We start from the raw sequence: 16,755 nt of genomic DNA on the forward strand, positions 1-16,755 counted from the left end.
ATCATTACATAACAATATTTTGGAAATCATAATGCTGATGCATTTTATCTGGGTGCATGTTTCTCAAGTTAAAGGTGACATAAAATGTTTCTCATTGGCATTGCAAAAGGCTTCACATCAATGGAAGAGAACAAAGCCACGCAGACCTCTCTTTTCTCCTCTACAAAAGAAATCTGCAATATATAAATATATATGTTCGAACAGAAACACTGACGTATTCCTCTTTCAGAATTTACAAGCTGCTCATAGAGAGGGACACAAGGAAGCATTGGAGCAACGCCTCAATCTTACATTGACATGGAAGTCCACGGAGGAAGATGACCATGTTGCTGATCAATTATTTCTCCCTGTGTGCGTTCAATATCCTCACCTTGCTATGAAATTCTCTGGGATGCCCACATCGCTGCTCTCTCCATTTATTGTTACTTGATTTCCAAATAAATGGATGTTCATATGTTATGGCAAGAATTGCCATATTATAAGATCAAGCAATTGATCATTGAGTAAAGTGTTGTTGTGTTGATTATTAGTTCCATTTGATCTAACCCCTTAGATCAAATCATCTCTACTCAAAACAAGGTTTTATCAAAGTCACATTGAGGTTCATAGCGCTTGACTTGATGAGCTACTTCAATTCCACCAAGGTCAAGTGAAACTTCAGTTACTGTGACTGTTTTACTTTAAAGCGCGAAAATTCCCCAGATTTTCTATGCATGAATGCAATGCACACATCTGTTTCCTCTATTTTTGTAACCCCAATACCTGGGATATTACACTCTAGCAAGAGGATATCAAATTAACAGAACCCATTGTAGTGCAGTCGAATCTCATCGTCTTGAAACATCTTCAATAAAGAATTATTGTTCCATATATCTGTTTTGAGAAGTCAAGTAGCTTTCTCTAATTTTATAAAGAAGTCAATAACATATTGCATACTTCAATCTCGGGCGTAATTTGCAGAAACATGTAGCTCATAATTAGCTTTCAGTTTGCACAGATAAATACAAAAAAATAACAGAAAATAAATATGCTGCATGCCATTAACATCTTTGCTACTGTTATTTATCAACCTTAGGAGACTACTACCACAACAAAGAAATCAAATAGAGATAGAGATAGGACAATAGATAGCAAGCATTGAGCATATGGAAGGATAGGGGAGAGCCGCCGTCGGCCATCGACCTCAGGCCCGCCCATCTTTCGGCCATCGCATGCCCTTAGCAGCCACCGCCAACACGAGAGGAGATTCCTCGTATCTGATATATGAAATGCACAAGTGCAGGATAATTTAGAGAAAAAGATGTTTAGTAACACTCATAAATTGTTTAGCTCAGTGGGGCAAATATAGATGCAACTTGCAGCCAGCTTTAACAAATGAATCTGAACTTATGTTTGTACGAAGGGCAAAGTCAAAATAAAAAAGTAGAGACAAGGAACCATGAGGCACCTGAGTCGTTTTCCATCTAAATCTCGTTGCTCCATCACAAAATATCCCTGCTGGTGCCTCTTGTATATTAAGCATGACAAAAGGAACATACATTAGTGCATTTACTTTATTGGTCACATCAGCAGTAGACCGTAGACATATTCAGTGTAAGATGATGCACAAAGTTAAGTCAAATCTAAATTGCCACGGAAGCTATGCGAAGGGACTCGTATCATTTAACATTCACTTATACTGTGGTACATTTCACCCCACCATATCTAAAACAGAGTATGATTTTAAGTTAAATAGAGCCATGAATATAAGCATCCATGTTAAGCAGACTTGAGGCACAAAAAATTTCGCTTTTGTTTATCTAGAAATTAATTGCCAGTATATAAACTGAGGGCACTCGGTTCACCTATAACTCCATGAAGTAACATAGATGCCATAATGTCTCATGTGACCATAAGTGACAGTGCACAATTCAGTACATCACTACCAACATGGAGCAATATCAAGAATAGTGAAGTGACATCAGTGGAATTCAGTACTAATAGTCAGACAGTTTGTGAGGATGCTACCCATTTTAAAGTATTTTTTAATGATATTTATTTAGAAGTAATTTTCTGCAAGAAGCAAATTCAATTAGCAGTAAGAAAATTATTCCAGGAGCTCACCAATTGAAAAAGAATCGGAGTTTTGCTATTCGGCTTCGGACCTTCTAGCCTCATCATTAAAAGTTCAGCTTCCCTGTTCAAAGGCTAAAAAAGATGCATATGAGCCTTACAAAAGTACATAACTAAATATGGCACCATACAAGAACAGAGCACCACATCTTAAGTCCTACTGCTATCTAATGAGGGGACTAACAACACACTACAGTTAATTGATCTCCATATGTCACTTTTTAGATCCCTAAACTGGTGGATAGTCTAGGTATGCATAGAATGAGAAAACTGGAACAGATAACCGCATGTCCGCACCTTTGCCTAGGTAGCGGTGGCTTGCTCAAACTGTAGGTATTTCAATAACAGATGTTTTATGGCACTGGAACTTAGTTTATAGCAGAAAATAATAGGGATGCCTGCTGATAGAAAACTTTGAATTAACCACTTCACTTCCAATAACACAAAACTGAGGAAGCATACACAACTAAATCGAAATAATTGACGTTGTCATGCTAGTACAGAGATCGAATTGTCCACAAGTACTGCATCATGGAAAAAGTAACTGAAGTGTTCCCATAAGCTTGGAAATAATCACCCGTATGAGTAACTTGGAAGGGCTACCGTCCCATGCACGGGACTATGTCCTGAATGTAGTCTATACATTCATTCTTTTTAGCTTCTGCATTTGTGTCATCAAACTGTTGTTCAGGTAAACAGCAGTCCATTTTGTCATAAATGAGAATGTAAATTAACTAAAGCAGCACAAACTATATGTAAGAATGTTTAGGCCAAGCAAGAATAACCATAATGGTGATAGCAAAAAAGTGCAGGGTTTAAATTAATCAATATGCTTTACTGATATGGAAATACATGAACATATAATATGTACACTCATTATGCATAAAGTATGAACATGTTCAGCTTAAGCCTGGAAGTGTAGCTGCCTTACATCCTACAAAGAAGGAGCAATTTATTTACAAAGCCTACAGAATTGCTGGAGCAATTGATTAGATTAAACATATGTATAGCACCAAAAGGGCGATATGACAAAGGGTTGACGCTAACTCCAAAATGCTGAAAACTCGAACCAAGTTATGATATCCCTCCACCAAAATCCTCTGCCAGAACAGAAACAAATAACATTAGCCCAACCATGGGGTTAATAGAAAAGCAGTACGTACATATAGAATCACAATCATTAGACTTCATAACAATATTTTGGAAATCATAATGCTGATGCATTTTATCTGGGTGCATGTTTCTCAAGTTAAAGGTGACATAAAATGTTTCTCATTGGCATTGCAAAAGGCTTCACATCAATGGAAGAGAACAAAGCCACGCAGACCTCTCTTTTCTCCTCTACAAAAGAAATCTGCAATATATAAATATATATGTTCGAACAGAAACACTGACGTATTCCTCTTTCAGAATTTACAAGCTGCTCATAGAGAGGGACACAAGGAAGCATTGGAGCAACGCCTCAATCTTACATTGACATGGAAGTCCACGGAGGAAGATGACCGTGTTGCTGATCAATTATTTCTCCCTGTGTGCGTTCAATATCCTCACCTTGCTATGAAATTCTCTGGGATGCCCACATCGCTGCTCTCTCCTCGCGCGGTTGATAAATCCTACATACTGATATACAACAGATGTGTATTCAATACCAGTACCACATCTTGCAGTACAGAGAGATGGTGATCATAGACAAAAAAAGCAATAACTCTGTACATATTGACATAAACTGAGCCAAGCTAGCAGAATAATGTCGCACGTAAAATTCAGGACACAAATATTTACGCAATTCAGAATTCACCTTTTATTTGTGTCGTCCAATCCGTGTGCACGGAAGAAGTCAAGCTGTTGGTGGCTGGTGGGTGCAGAAGACGTGACGCGGTGACGGCGGCCGCCGGCAGTGTGTAGGGTGGGTGGAGCGCAGGCAGGGTCGCGTGGCGGCACCCTTGCCCTGGCGTGCAGGGTCGCGCGGCGGCGGCCTGGCGCTTGTGTACGTGCCGGCTCGCACGGCGGCGACCAGGCACTGGCGTGCCGGCTCGCGCGGCGTCGGCCTGGCGCTGGCGTGGAGGTTCTCACGGCGCGCGGCCTGGCCCTTGCGTGCAGGCTCCCGCGGCGGGAGGGCGGGGCGATGGCGATGTGGCGTGTAATGCAGGCGTGCGCGTGCAGTTATTCATGCGCGATGAGGGTCGATTAGTGGCCATACAGATCGTGGGAAAACTGAATTAGCCTTCCGCTCCCGTTAAACACGGGACAACTGTGAATGGTTTTTTCTTCGTGACGCGGTTCAGAGGGAGGTTGTCCAATTTTCGTGCACGGAGGGGAGACACCGATCTACCAACCATCCCACCACCTCTAGTCATTTAATATAGTAGAGATTGTTAGTAGTATTATGGCAATGTAATACAGTAGAAGGGGAAACTGAATAAGACAAGGCTTGTAGGCATTAGCTGAATTCTGTACGGAAACATTGTTTTGACATCATCTACATTCTTTAATGTAATTTTGAAGATCCATCGTCTACTTACAACAGTTATCTATAACCTTATTAGAATTGATTATCTATGGTTCACCCTCAAGTTCTTGTATATGGGTATGGGTGCCAATGAGAAGTGATTTATCATAGAAATGTAGATTGCGTTGAAATGGGTACATATGTGTAACACATAGGGATGCATTCATACGTCCCACCCTACATGCAGACTACCATAAGTATTGCCATTCTTTCTGTACGTAGTGGGATCATACTGAGCCAATGGGACCCCTAAGTGTTTTATGAACCTCGTCACTTTACCCTAAGCGGCTAAGCGTTAAGTTACACTATAAACAATGGATAGCTATTTCTTACTCAATTTTAGCACTCTAAGAATAATGACGTCCTCTAAAAGTAAAAATAATAACGATGCCCTCGTATTTGCGATGGCCACCTTGCTAATTAATCTATACCTACCTAATAATAAAGTGAAAATGGTTCCGTCGTCCGTTTTTTTGTTGCCCCTGTCTTTCAGTTGAAATTACAAGGATTGCCACCGCTGAGTCGTTCGGGTGTCGGTCCGACGAACCGTTTTTTTTTCCGTACGAGCCCCCACCCGTACACACGTGCACCACCGCTCCCGAAGAAACAAGCGAGGGGAGGGCAGAGTCCGGCCGTAGGTTCCATCGAGGCCGGCTCGCCGCGCCGCCCTCACCCCAGCTGAGTTCCGGCGCCGTCTCCGAAACACCAACGGCCTGGTGGTCCTAACTGCGCCGCCTTAGTTTCTCCTGCTGTCTATCTCCACGCCCCACGATTTTCCCCGCCACGTCCTACCTCCAGGTCCAGATCTTGCGAGGCAGGGGCTAATGGGGCGAGGTCGCTTGATCCGGTCCCAAAGACTTGCAGAAGTAACGGAGGGAGAGAAGAGGTATCAGGAGCATGGCCATCAGACGAGGAGCTCTGGAGGAAATCCCTTGCAAGTTTTTGTTTTGCTTGCGCCGCTGCAGATTGGGCGCACCTAAGCCCCCTTCACCACAAAATTTGCCCCGCCGCCAGGAATACTCAGCGCAAGATCGTAGCGCCGGAGGCGGACGCGAGGCCGGTGCTGTTGCCGAGAGGCAAAGGCCCTCTGTTGCCCGCCAAACGACCAGGTCGCCGGTGCCGGTCCCTTGCGCGGCCGACGCTGCTCCGCTCCCCTCCACTGACCAGGCCGCCGTCCCTGACCTTGCCCCGATTCGTGCATGCTGCTTATTGTGGTAGTCAATGCCAATTGATGTGTGTGCTCTCCTCGGTCCGTAGTCTATCGATTTTGGGATAGGAAGAAGATGTGAGGTTGCTGCCCCTGTGCTGCTAGCTCTCGAGTGATTTAATCCCCGTTGGGTGTACTACAGTACTTCGGTTCATGCACATAATTGTGTAATATGTGTCCTGCATATGAAGGATGTGCACTTGTTTACGTAATTTGCCTCTTTGTTTCTTCTTATTAGAATTATAACTGAATCTATAGTGCATTGGTGCATGTAAACGCAAGAGACCAGTTAATCGACAATTTCTTCTTAAGCATGAAACCCAACGGTGCATAGTCAGTCCATAGCTTGCTTCATTGCCATGCAATCAAATGCAAACATATTGGAAAGTGAACTATAACCATGCATTTGCTCTAAATAAAGGACCATTCATTGGTTAAAAACAAAAAATCATTGGCGACCAGCAAACATATTACAACGATATATAGGGGTCTTTCTCTACATTGGCGATCAGAGCAGACAAGTGTTGACAGACTTTGGGACAAATTTTTTGAGTCTGAATTCTGTCAAGTAAGAAACGGGCTAATCTTGCCTGGTAATGCTGCATCCTTGATTAGCCTGGATTTGGACCTAGGCACAATGCTTAGCCTGGAAAGCCTGGAACAACCGGTCCAATTGGGTACTGGGCAGTAGCATTGCTCTAATAAACTATTTATGGGAGCATGACAATGGTACTAAGAAGCTATTTATTATTCGACCAGGCCTAGCTAACAATTAAACACATCTGTAGTCCAGGATTGCCACACTAGGGATAAATAAACAATGACCAATTTGTATTTTAGAAATACAAGCCTTCAAACTTTATATGTGAGCTATATCTACATATCTAGGAGGTACGCCAGGAAAAATTAAGTTTTTATTAGTTGACTGTAATTATCTTTTATACTCGTATTTAGGAATTTTATCAGTTTCACTCACACTGTAATGTGCCGTAGCAACGGATGGCCAGAGATTTAAATTTGATGATTTCGTTTGACTTCCCATGAATGGTCGATTTTTGCACCAAACATGAGCCACACCGATTTTTCATCCAAAGTTAATTTGATCGATACATGGGTATGCGCCGATTGCGTTCTTCGCGTTGTGCGGGCACGTTGGCCATGAGACGACAATGTTGTCACAACAGGTGGCGACTGTGAGTGAAGGGAGAGAAGAGGCGGCGCCCGATATCTTGAGTGTGTGAGGGCCGGAGGTCACGCGAGGAAGGGAGGAGACGCGCTATGTTGGGTACATGAGAGAGAGAGAGAGAGAGAGAGAGAGAGAGAGAGAGAGACGGCGAGCTAGCAGCATGAGTGTGTCGGAGAAAGTGGTAAGGAGAGAGAGAGAGGATTAGGGCTAAGGGGCGCTTGGCCGACTGGGCCTTCGGCCTATGATAGGGCAGGTGGGCTGCAAGGAAAAAGGAAATGGAGAGGATGAGGATGGCAGGCTGCTGCATCGAGGGATGCATACCAGTAGTGGAACATACAAATATATTTTTCAAGAATGGACAAGAAGTCTACCGAGCGATGTCAGCTCTTACGCATGGTCTACTACGGAGGGGAAAAAATATTGTGAAAGCTTGCTCAAGTTCAACGATGCGGGCGGTCGTGGTTGCCAGTGGCTAGGTGTTCACCAGTGTCACACACGGTGTCAAAATATTTATTGAATAACAACCCGGTGCAACGCATGGGCACTTTTGCTAGTTTAATATCATAAATGTACGTAAGTTTTCCTATAATATTATTAAATTTAAATAAATTTAATATACGATTTTTTGAGTTGTAAGATAAAATAGATGTATACTTATCACGTGCGAAGTTTGCAGTGCAGGAATTTTGTGCCGGACTGCCAGACTCGACCTACCCATCAATCCGGTTTATTTGACGCACGACAGCACAAACAATTTCTTTTTACCTAATAATATAACATCATCTAAAAAAATAGAAATATGACACACACAGGACAAACGTTGTCGCGGCGAGCATCTGGAAAATACAAATTATACAGCCCCGCAGAATCTGGGATGCGTCGCTCATGCACATGTGCATGCATGTGTCGTGCGTTTCCCTTATAGTTTGTGCTCGCTTATCAAGCTCGTGGAGGAATGAATACTTATCTTCATGCCGCTCTGCTAATGATCGTCCATTACGTATGCACATGTGATGCTCCAATTTATTAAGGTTAATCTAGCTACGTACGCGCTGGCTCGCATACTCTATGACTGTTGACTGGGATTGGAATACTTAATCTCACTACTACTAGGAGACTAGTGGCGCTAGATCTCACTAGGATTAGTTGTGGAAACACTAGCAATCTATTGAAGCAACGTATATATGAATGAACAACATCGCCTTATGTGTTCTTGTGTACTCCCTCCGTACGGTTTTAATTGACGTGGAGTTGTGCCTACGGGTGTACGTTTCACGAAATGGCTCGCGTCGATTAAATAAGAACCGAGATAGTAATTGGCTAGTTTTTTAAATGTGAGAGCATATAAGAGATGTTGAAATGTGATAATTTATTTACTAATTATAGAATTTTCATGGTTTTATTCAGAAAGACTACAAGAGACTCAGGCGAGAACATATAAGAGATATTCAGACACTTTAGGCACACCACTCGCAACATATAGTCTGCATATATCATCAGATCAAATGAACAATTTGCTACTAATTCAACGCATGGCCTTCTTCAAGGACACCATGATGATGTGATACTTTGCCTTGGCTTTTGCCAGATGCTTTGCGACGGTGGATGCATACACCATGAATAGCTCCTCAATAATATCTTTACCGAAGTGATCTACAATGAGTGGCTCCAACACCGCCCTGATGCAATTGGCAACATTTGCCCCGCTGCTTGCACAATCAAGTACAACATCACCTTCTGAGTCATCCTGAGGATCCCAATTCGATTCAAAGAGTTTAAAGTGCTCAACATCGAAGAGACCATTCTTGTTGATCAACGCCTTCACCTCTTTCATAGATGGGGCGTAGTATGGCAAATTGAATGAGTCCAACTTCTCCTTCTCCACACGCCCCTATGTGTATCATGTACAACAATAATATACTTTAGATAGGATATGATAACCAAGAAAGAGTCATCTATTCGTGAATTTGATTATTACTGGAAAGTAATAAATCGCTCATGCGTTCCTTTAGTAACAAAGGTTTAGTGGTTACTGGAAAGAAAAACATGTGTTGCGGTAATATATGTGGGTGTACCTTTTGTACCAGAGACTGGAGAGATTTGGCTACCAATTCAAACAGGGTGCTAACGTCCCCATGCATCAACATCTCTTCACTCTTTCGACCAAGAATTGTTAGCAACATTCTGCCTCCACTCACAAGCTCACTGGAGCGCAGTTTTAGGAACAACTCAAAGTCATTTTGGAATTGTTCTTGGAACAGCTTGATCACAATCGGCGGAGTAGTCTTTCCAATGTAGATGTTGCCTTCATTCAAGTGAGTGCAGCTTGAGATCTCCTCCGGGACCTAGGAAGTAAATCATAGAGGAAACATGGTTTATACAAAAAGGCTTATCATCATATAAATAAATGCCTTGTAAATCTTCAAATCACAGTACTACTTTGTTACAGTCAAAGCCGACATCAATTGAATGGTCTTGTGAAGCGTTTCAAAAGGATTGGTTCATTTCCGTCAGGACAAAAAGATGGATATGATACTGGTAGCTTATTTTTTGTGCGACATTCTTGCATTTCACCCTCCGGCTACTCCATTTATATTTGTAGATAATATGGTGCATAGATATTTGCAGGTTAAAATGTTATAAAGATATGTATATTTTTTCATAGCAAACAAGTAATTACTGAAAGCATAGTGAATTCATGCTGACCATTTTAGATCAGATTATATTCGATAAAAATGTGTTCGTATAGTGGAACAACATACACTATTTGTTTTAAAATTAATTAACATTGTGAGAGAACTCACTTTCCACATCTTCTGCAGCCCAAAATTTCAATCAGGCGTCATCTTTTAGCATTTAGTTTGCATCCCATGCAGACAATTTTATTGTTTTTGCTAGGCTTTACAGATCCGTGATCCAATCCACCCAGCATATGGACTAAATCTCTGAGTCTATTCAATACCTAACATGATTTCTTCAATCATATACAAGACGCCCTATTCTAATAAAAAAGCTTGTGTTCGCGAATCCAAAAAACGTTGTGTCAAACTGTTAATTAACACATGGGCACGAACTATTCTTATCACGTTAAGATGCAGGGAAATCAATATATGCACGATACATGTACCTTGGAACGCCACATGAGGGAGTAGGATGAGTGGAAGAGATGAACGCTCTGGCGAGGGAAAAGCTTCGCGTAGTAGGATCCCGGCAGCCCTGCGACATAGTGTGGCGGTGCCTCTTTGCCGCCGGGGTTCTCAAAGTGCTCTATTGAGCGGAAGACGAGGTTGAAGTCGTTCCCTGGAAGGTCATTCAGGAAGAACTGTACCTCCACGTCACGTGCACGTTTTTCTGCCTTCTGAGTATAGGCACAGATCGCGCCGATCACCTCCGAGACGACGAGCAGAGTGTTGGGACCAGATGAGCAGCCAAGGTCGGCGACGACCATCGTGCTCCGGCGGGTGGAGAGCGACGTGTACACCTCTTCTATGGCCTTCCTCAGCACTGGCCTTGTCTCCAAAATAGCCTTCTCCTGCATGGAACAGCAGTAGATTTAGAGCTCAATCCTAGCTAGTTGACACTACTTGAAGGTGTGATCAATTATATACATACATATACATGAAACAACAGTAAAACAGTGTCGTTGGGTACAAACTTGGAGCCTGGAGTTGACGGCGTAGCTGTTCTCCCCGTTGCCAGTGGCCATGCGAACGCCGCTTGTTGCATCCATAGCTAGCTAGTGTTCACAAGTGATGATTGGCTTCACAAGGTGGCATGGGTAGACCACAACGGCTGTATCATTTATAGGGTGCCAATGACGACTCATCCCATTATTTTTCCCACCCTGTTGGGTTCCTGCAATGTGTATTTAACTTGACTTGCCACTTTGACTGCCGATGCAATGAACTTGAGAGAGTCCCTCGTCATGTCTCCCTCCTCATGTCTTTGTTTATCCGAACAGCTAATTTCTAGATCATAGTTTTTTGATAAAAAGATATCTTATTACATAAAAGATTTAAGCATTATACGGCCTCTGTATAGTCGCACAGAACCAAGAGTCCAAAAGACCCCCGTGTCGCCCCCTGCGTTGGGCGGCTCGGGCGGAAAACCCTAACGCCGCTGCTTGGGTTCCTGCAGTGTGTATTTAACTTGACTTGCCACTTTGACTGCCGATACAATGAACCTGGGAGAGTCCAAGCACAATGACAAAAGTAAAATTGCGTGTTCACATTAGTTAGGGAAGCATCCTTTACAATGCCTGCACAAAAGATATGATTTCACATTGTGCTTGGTTCCAGAGTGACAAAAGTACAATTGCGGGTTCACATTAGTCAGGGAATACAATGCCTGTACAAAAGATATGGTTTCATATTGTGCTTGGTTCCAGTGATATACCTCATATTGTCTTTGTGTATCCGAACAACTAATTTCTAAATTATAGTTTTTCGATAAAGAATATTTTATTACTTAAAATATTTAAGCATTATACGGCCTCTGCACAGCCACACGGAACCAATAGTCCAAAAGAAAAGAAAAAGGAAAGCAAAGTAAAAAAAATCAGTACACTACAAGAAATCCACAAGGGAACTGCATAGTCGCCTAAGGTGACTGATGTCCAATCCACGGATTACGATGTCATCTATGTTGGATAAAAATATTTCTCTCCGTATCCTCCAACTGTGTAGACTCCTCCATAAATAAATCAAGATCTCCACATGTTGTAGAGGTGATCATGAATGAAGAAAAGTTGTGCACCAATAGATAACATGCATGAGAGACGAATTTTTATCATTAAAACCTTGTCATATGTACATAGTCATGGAGGCCAAATAACGGCAACCACTCCCACCCCAATAAGTATCTGAAACCTATGATCCTTACCATTCAGTCAGTTGGCTAAAATATTTGCAATGATGAGTGGCAGGTATATGGTAGAACTTACTTGGTCTAGCAAATTCGAACTAGAAGAACAAGTGTTTAATAGTCCCGTCATGCATGGTCATGATGACAATCTAAACACTTTTTTTTTACTTCGGTGCAACATGTGTTTTACGGTTTTACATAGTAGTCTTTTGTGAGTATAAACCCCCTGCGAAGATACCATCAAAAAACTATAGTCTTCAGCGGAATCTTCATTTTCCAAAAAAGAAATATGTTATTACCAACTGGCTCCTCTGGCTGTAGCAAGGCTTTATACATAGAGTCCACAGAAAATTTTCCATTCTCATATAGATTCCATGAAAATTCATCTGTTCTTTGCGTCAAATGGGTCAAAGCCAAACACTGGATCAAGGTGTTCCATGATGCAAGTCGTGGACCAACAAGATCTCTTCGAAATTTCCAGATTATATGAAACATCAACATCTTCAAAACCGATTCCCTAGCTAGCTCCTCAAGCAGAGCGGTCAAATTCGACGTGATCCATGCATTATGTTTGTTTTGATTTAAGATTCAAGGCTAGCTTAAACATGTATATGTTCCAGTGCTGTTGTATTTGATTTATATATGGACAATTTCCTTGGGGTGGCGTTTTGGCCCTAGGGCTCATTTGTACCGGATGAACAATAGTATCACAAAGCAAAAAAATTTAAAAATCTTTAAAAACATTGATTTTCTGTTGACAACATAGATGTTCGTGTCTTCTATATTTCTGTAATTTTTCATAAAGAAAATAAATATGATTTGAAATAGGAAAATGAAAAGCAGTAAATCTCTAAGAAGTAGCATTGAAAGAACTAGATTTGTTTTTTTAGCAGACCACCAAACTTATCTTTTTCCAACGAAACTGTACATCTGCACATGGAAAATGTGGACTCTTTAACATGTTTATTGCTTTCAGATTTTGTTTGGTAATAGCTCTTTTTTCACCACAGGACCAAATGCTTCCTGGTCCTACTTTAAATTACGCAACATCCTGTACTACTATCTACTGCAGAGTATTAGTTGTCTGGTGTTTCATTCAAATATTTTCACTGCTACATTTTCTTTCAGATGGTTGTAACTATACCACAAGAGGTTTGTGCACACAGATGCAAGATACACGCGCGCATCTTTCTGAACATACCTTGGACATGCATGTTAGTTCCTCATCTGCTTCGTTATATATGTTCCCTGTCGATTGTGCACAAACTAAACGTGGTTTAGTTCATCAATTCCTGCAATATACACAGCACATACAGAGGACAAATGTTGAGAGGCGAAGCATCAGCAAATTTAACAACGGGGAATCTGGAATATTGAACATGTGTCCTGAGTTTCCACCATTGTTTACCAGATAAACTATCTCTCATACATGACTCAGTGATCGACTATGCCTCGGACTAATTAAGGTTAATTCTACGCGCTCTATGCATGACTGTGCGCTGACTAGGACCAATGCCGGTAGATTTGCGTTCTGATGACAGACAATGACAACACTAGAAAATGAGACATAGAAAGGAACAAACATGCATAGTGCCTGGCTGTACAGTAGTTGGCAAGAGAATCAATCTACATAGTGTTCTGCCAGCATCTATCACAAAAGGAAGTTGCCTGTGTGAATTCGAGTAAGATGCTTCGTGAACAGCTAAAGGAAGATATGAGCAAGAACAGTTGCAAGAAGCACTCCTATGAGTATCTCTAGCAAAGAAGAAAGCATTAACTATATCATACGCAAGTCAATTTTCCTGAAACTATATGGTGCATGAGTTCTGACAAGGCAATCCTGATTCTCGAATTGAATTCCTTTGCAACTTGCAGCACTATTTGTGAAGCAGAACGTGGTACGTGAGCTTGAAAACCATCTCATATATTGAGCTCTTGGTCTCAGGACATCTTCACCGTCCGACGCAAATGTATCAAAAGTGAACGTTCATGTCTGAGTGGTTAGAAAATAGGTAAAACTTAAACCTAGCGGTCCAACGCAAACTGACAAGCATGTCTGCGCACAGATTCACGATCCAAATTTGAGGTCGGAATGCATTGGCGCAGACAGCAAGCAAGCCCACGAGCGTTCTACTCCACCTCACCAATTCGCGTTCCTCCCTCCCATTTGCAACCCTAGAGTGACGCCGCCGTTTGCCCAGCCACTCGCCATTTTTGACACCTTCTATTCGGCCCGCAGATCACCAGAGGATACTATTGGTGCCAACGTTATTAGAGTTAATAGAGTCACCACGAGTTGAGCCACATCATTAAAATTATTTTGATAGTTGGATAAAATAGGTGGTGAAGATTTAACTCTAGGAGACTCATATATAACATCGTGTCAATATTGCTGAATGGAAAATAGTAGAAGAAAGATTACAGAAGCGCCTTAGTAGTTGGAAAGGCAAATTGCTATCCCTGGGAGGAAGATTGGTACTCATTAATTCGGTACTGACAAATATGGTATTGTATATGTTATCATTCTTCCTGTTGCCAAAAGGAATTCTGCATAAACTCGATTATTATCGATCTAGATTCTTTTGGCAAGGTGATAGCGAGAAAAAGAAATATCGACTGGTTAAATGGAGTGTAGTTTGTAGTCCCAAAGATCAAGGCGGGCTTGGAGTTCATGACCTGGAGGTCAAGAACTCAGCTCTGCTGGGTAAATGGCTTTTTAAGCTCCTTACCGAGGATGGGATTTGGCAAACTATTCTTCGGAGAAAGTATATCGGCTCCAAGATGTTATCTCAAGTGGTTTGGAAACCTGGAGATTCACACTTCTGGGCTGATCTAATGGCGACAAAAAATATCTTTTTTCGTCATGGTACTTTCTCAATCAAGAATGGAACACAGATACTGTTGCGGTCAGAAACCCACCGGCGAGCAGCGACGGGCAACACAGTAGAGCCGGGAACAACTTAGGACTGCGGCTGGCCCTGGTCCCTCCGAGCGACGGCCCGCAAAGCCTCCGGCACGCACGTCCGATGCTGGTGCAAGGGCGTGCCACCTGACCTATACCTGGTCAGGAAGGTGATGGAGATGCCTCGCTTAGTTTCCTGCATGGCATACACGTAAACATTAAATACGAGCCTCGATCGGCTCTCAGGTTATCCTGTGAATCGGCTCAAGGAGCCGATCCACCCATGATTCGCACGAGGTGTACGAATATATGGTGGTCCTGCTTGATCAAGATAAAGCTAAAACGATCTACGACGATTTAGGGTTTTCACCGCATAATCGGATCATCCTACTCACGATTGGGCCTCGCGGTCACGTACGGTGATCGTAAGCCGATCCTAGACAAGGCCTAAAAACCAACACGAGGTTGATCCCCGGAACATCCTGTCTAGGGCTAGCAAACTACACCCTACGCGTCGCTGGATCCTCCAACCCTTTGTAAGGCCTAACTATTGCAGATATTAAACTAATCCTTGAAGAACAAGGAGCAACCGTAACGGATCGGATCTACTAAATAATGATCAAGCGGGGTGCCGCCCCTACACCTAAGATAGGTGTAAGGGCGGCTAGATGTCTAAGGGTTGCACTACGACAGCATATGATACGAAGAACAATGCTAACCCTAACACATCTAAGATAACTACGTTGCTCGCCATCAAAAAGGCTTCAGTACGAGCAACGCATGGCAACGAATAAACTTGTACTGCCTAGATCGCAAGATGCGATCTAGGCAGCATGATGCTTACCCGGAAGAAACCCTCGAAACGAAGGAGTTGGCGATGCGCCTAGATTGATTTGTGGTGAACGATGATTGTTGTTTATTTCATAAACCCTAGGTACATATTTATAGTCCATAGACTTTCTAACGTGGGAATAATCCCAACCGTGCACGAGGCAAACTCTAACTAACCGACACGTAATCTACTATGTTACAGATACACGGGCAAACTAGCCCAAACTTTGCATAACAGGCCGATTCACGTCTTTCTTCCATGTATATTCTTCAAATCCATCTTGATCGCGGCCCACCTCTGACTCGGTCAAATTCTGGTGATAACACATGCCCCCCTGGTTTCGGAATTGATAATTCCAAAATTACTCTGCTTTTTCTTCGTCGGGTCATGTCGTGGCAGAACCGTCGCAGTATCCTTCATCATGATGCCTTTAAATTTCTCCCACCAGCTCCAGCGATCCTCTTCTGCGAGCATTCATCATTTTATGAAGAAGGTTGTGACGAAGGATCAGCCGATGGTACCCCAATCGGCTCCTAAACAGAGCATCTACCAGGCGAGCTGCCCCCCGAGCCTTAATCAAGGCGAGAATATCGGTGAGGATGCACAAATCAGACCAAGGGCCTTGAACTCAGGCAATTGAGACAGCCACTATGCAGAAGTCCTATGAGCGTAGCTGAGACAGTGGCCCACTTAGCCAGGCCGACAGTAGATGCACCAGAGCCGATCACCTCTCCTCCCTTGAAAGCCGATATATTTCTTCTGACAGTACTGCTGAACTGGCATAAAGGGTTGAAAATCCTCGAAGAGAAGGTTCAGGCACCAGAATCGGCCCAATGCAGCTGAGGAAGCTCTCATTGTTTACTCCCTCGAGGAAGCAGCAGGCCCCACAGCTGAACTGGACTTGGTGAAGATCCGCGCTTTGAACACACAGCAAATAGATCCTGTGTAGCCGCGTCTTGAACTAGAGTCGATGTCCTTGCATCGGCTGTATATCATGAAATTTTTTTTTTACTGGCCGATTTTTTCTATCGGCCCCCAACATTTCACTACACACACGTTCATCTGCACATGTTCATCTGATTAGGTGCCCCCCGAGCTGAATCTGTCAGGGAACTGCAGATATCGGCTCTGTAGTTAACCAAGG

At 42.8% G+C, this 16,755-nt stretch overlaps 1 protein-coding gene and 1 long non-coding RNA gene across 2 annotated transcripts; both read right to left on the bottom strand.

The window, feature by feature from the left end:
* Nucleotides 1-917: 917 nt before the first annotated feature.
* Nucleotides 918-2,947, bottom strand: LOC127312975 (uncharacterized). The gene is made up of 3 exons (XR_011748296.1): nt 2,690-2,947; nt 2,104-2,187; nt 918-1,506 (listed from the first exon to the last, which is right to left on the bottom strand). It is a non-coding gene; the product is annotated as an uncharacterized lncRNA (long non-coding RNA).
* A 5,535-nt stretch (nt 2,948-8,482) lies between these two features.
* LOC127311790 (anthranilate O-methyltransferase 3) lies at nt 8,483-10,769 on the bottom strand. The gene is made up of 4 exons (XM_051342244.2): nt 10,670-10,769; nt 10,142-10,546; nt 9,090-9,359; nt 8,483-8,905 (listed from the first exon to the last, which is right to left on the bottom strand). Exons 1-4 carry the CDS (start codon nt 10,742-10,744, stop codon nt 8,540-8,542), a joined length of 1,116 nt encoding a protein of 371 aa, XP_051198204.1. The 5' UTR covers nt 10,745-10,769; the 3' UTR covers nt 8,483-8,539.
* Between the last annotated feature and the right edge of the window lie 5,986 nt (nt 10,770-16,755).

The sequence above is a fragment of the Lolium perenne genome, chromosome 7 (genome assembly GCF_019359855.2).
Source record: "Lolium perenne isolate Kyuss_39 chromosome 7, Kyuss_2.0, whole genome shotgun sequence".
Lineage (NCBI taxonomy): Eukaryota > Viridiplantae > Streptophyta > Magnoliopsida > Poales > Poaceae > Lolium > Lolium perenne.

What these genes read in the sequence shown, in the direction of transcription:
- LOC127311790 (XM_051342244.2), bottom strand. Translation starts at nt 10,744, where the DNA reads ATGGATGCAACAAGCGGCGTTCGCATGGCCACTGGCAACGGGGAGAAC. An exon ending in CCCTCATGTGGCGTTCCAAG is followed by an intron (nt 9,360 to 10,141) that starts GTACATGTATCG and finishes TTTACTTCCTAG; the next exon opens with GTCCCGGAGGAGATCTCAAG. An exon ending in TCCAGTCTCTGGTACAAAAG is followed by an intron (nt 8,906 to 9,089) that starts GTACACCCACAT and finishes TGATACACATAG; the next exon opens with GGGCGTGTGGAGAAGGAGAA.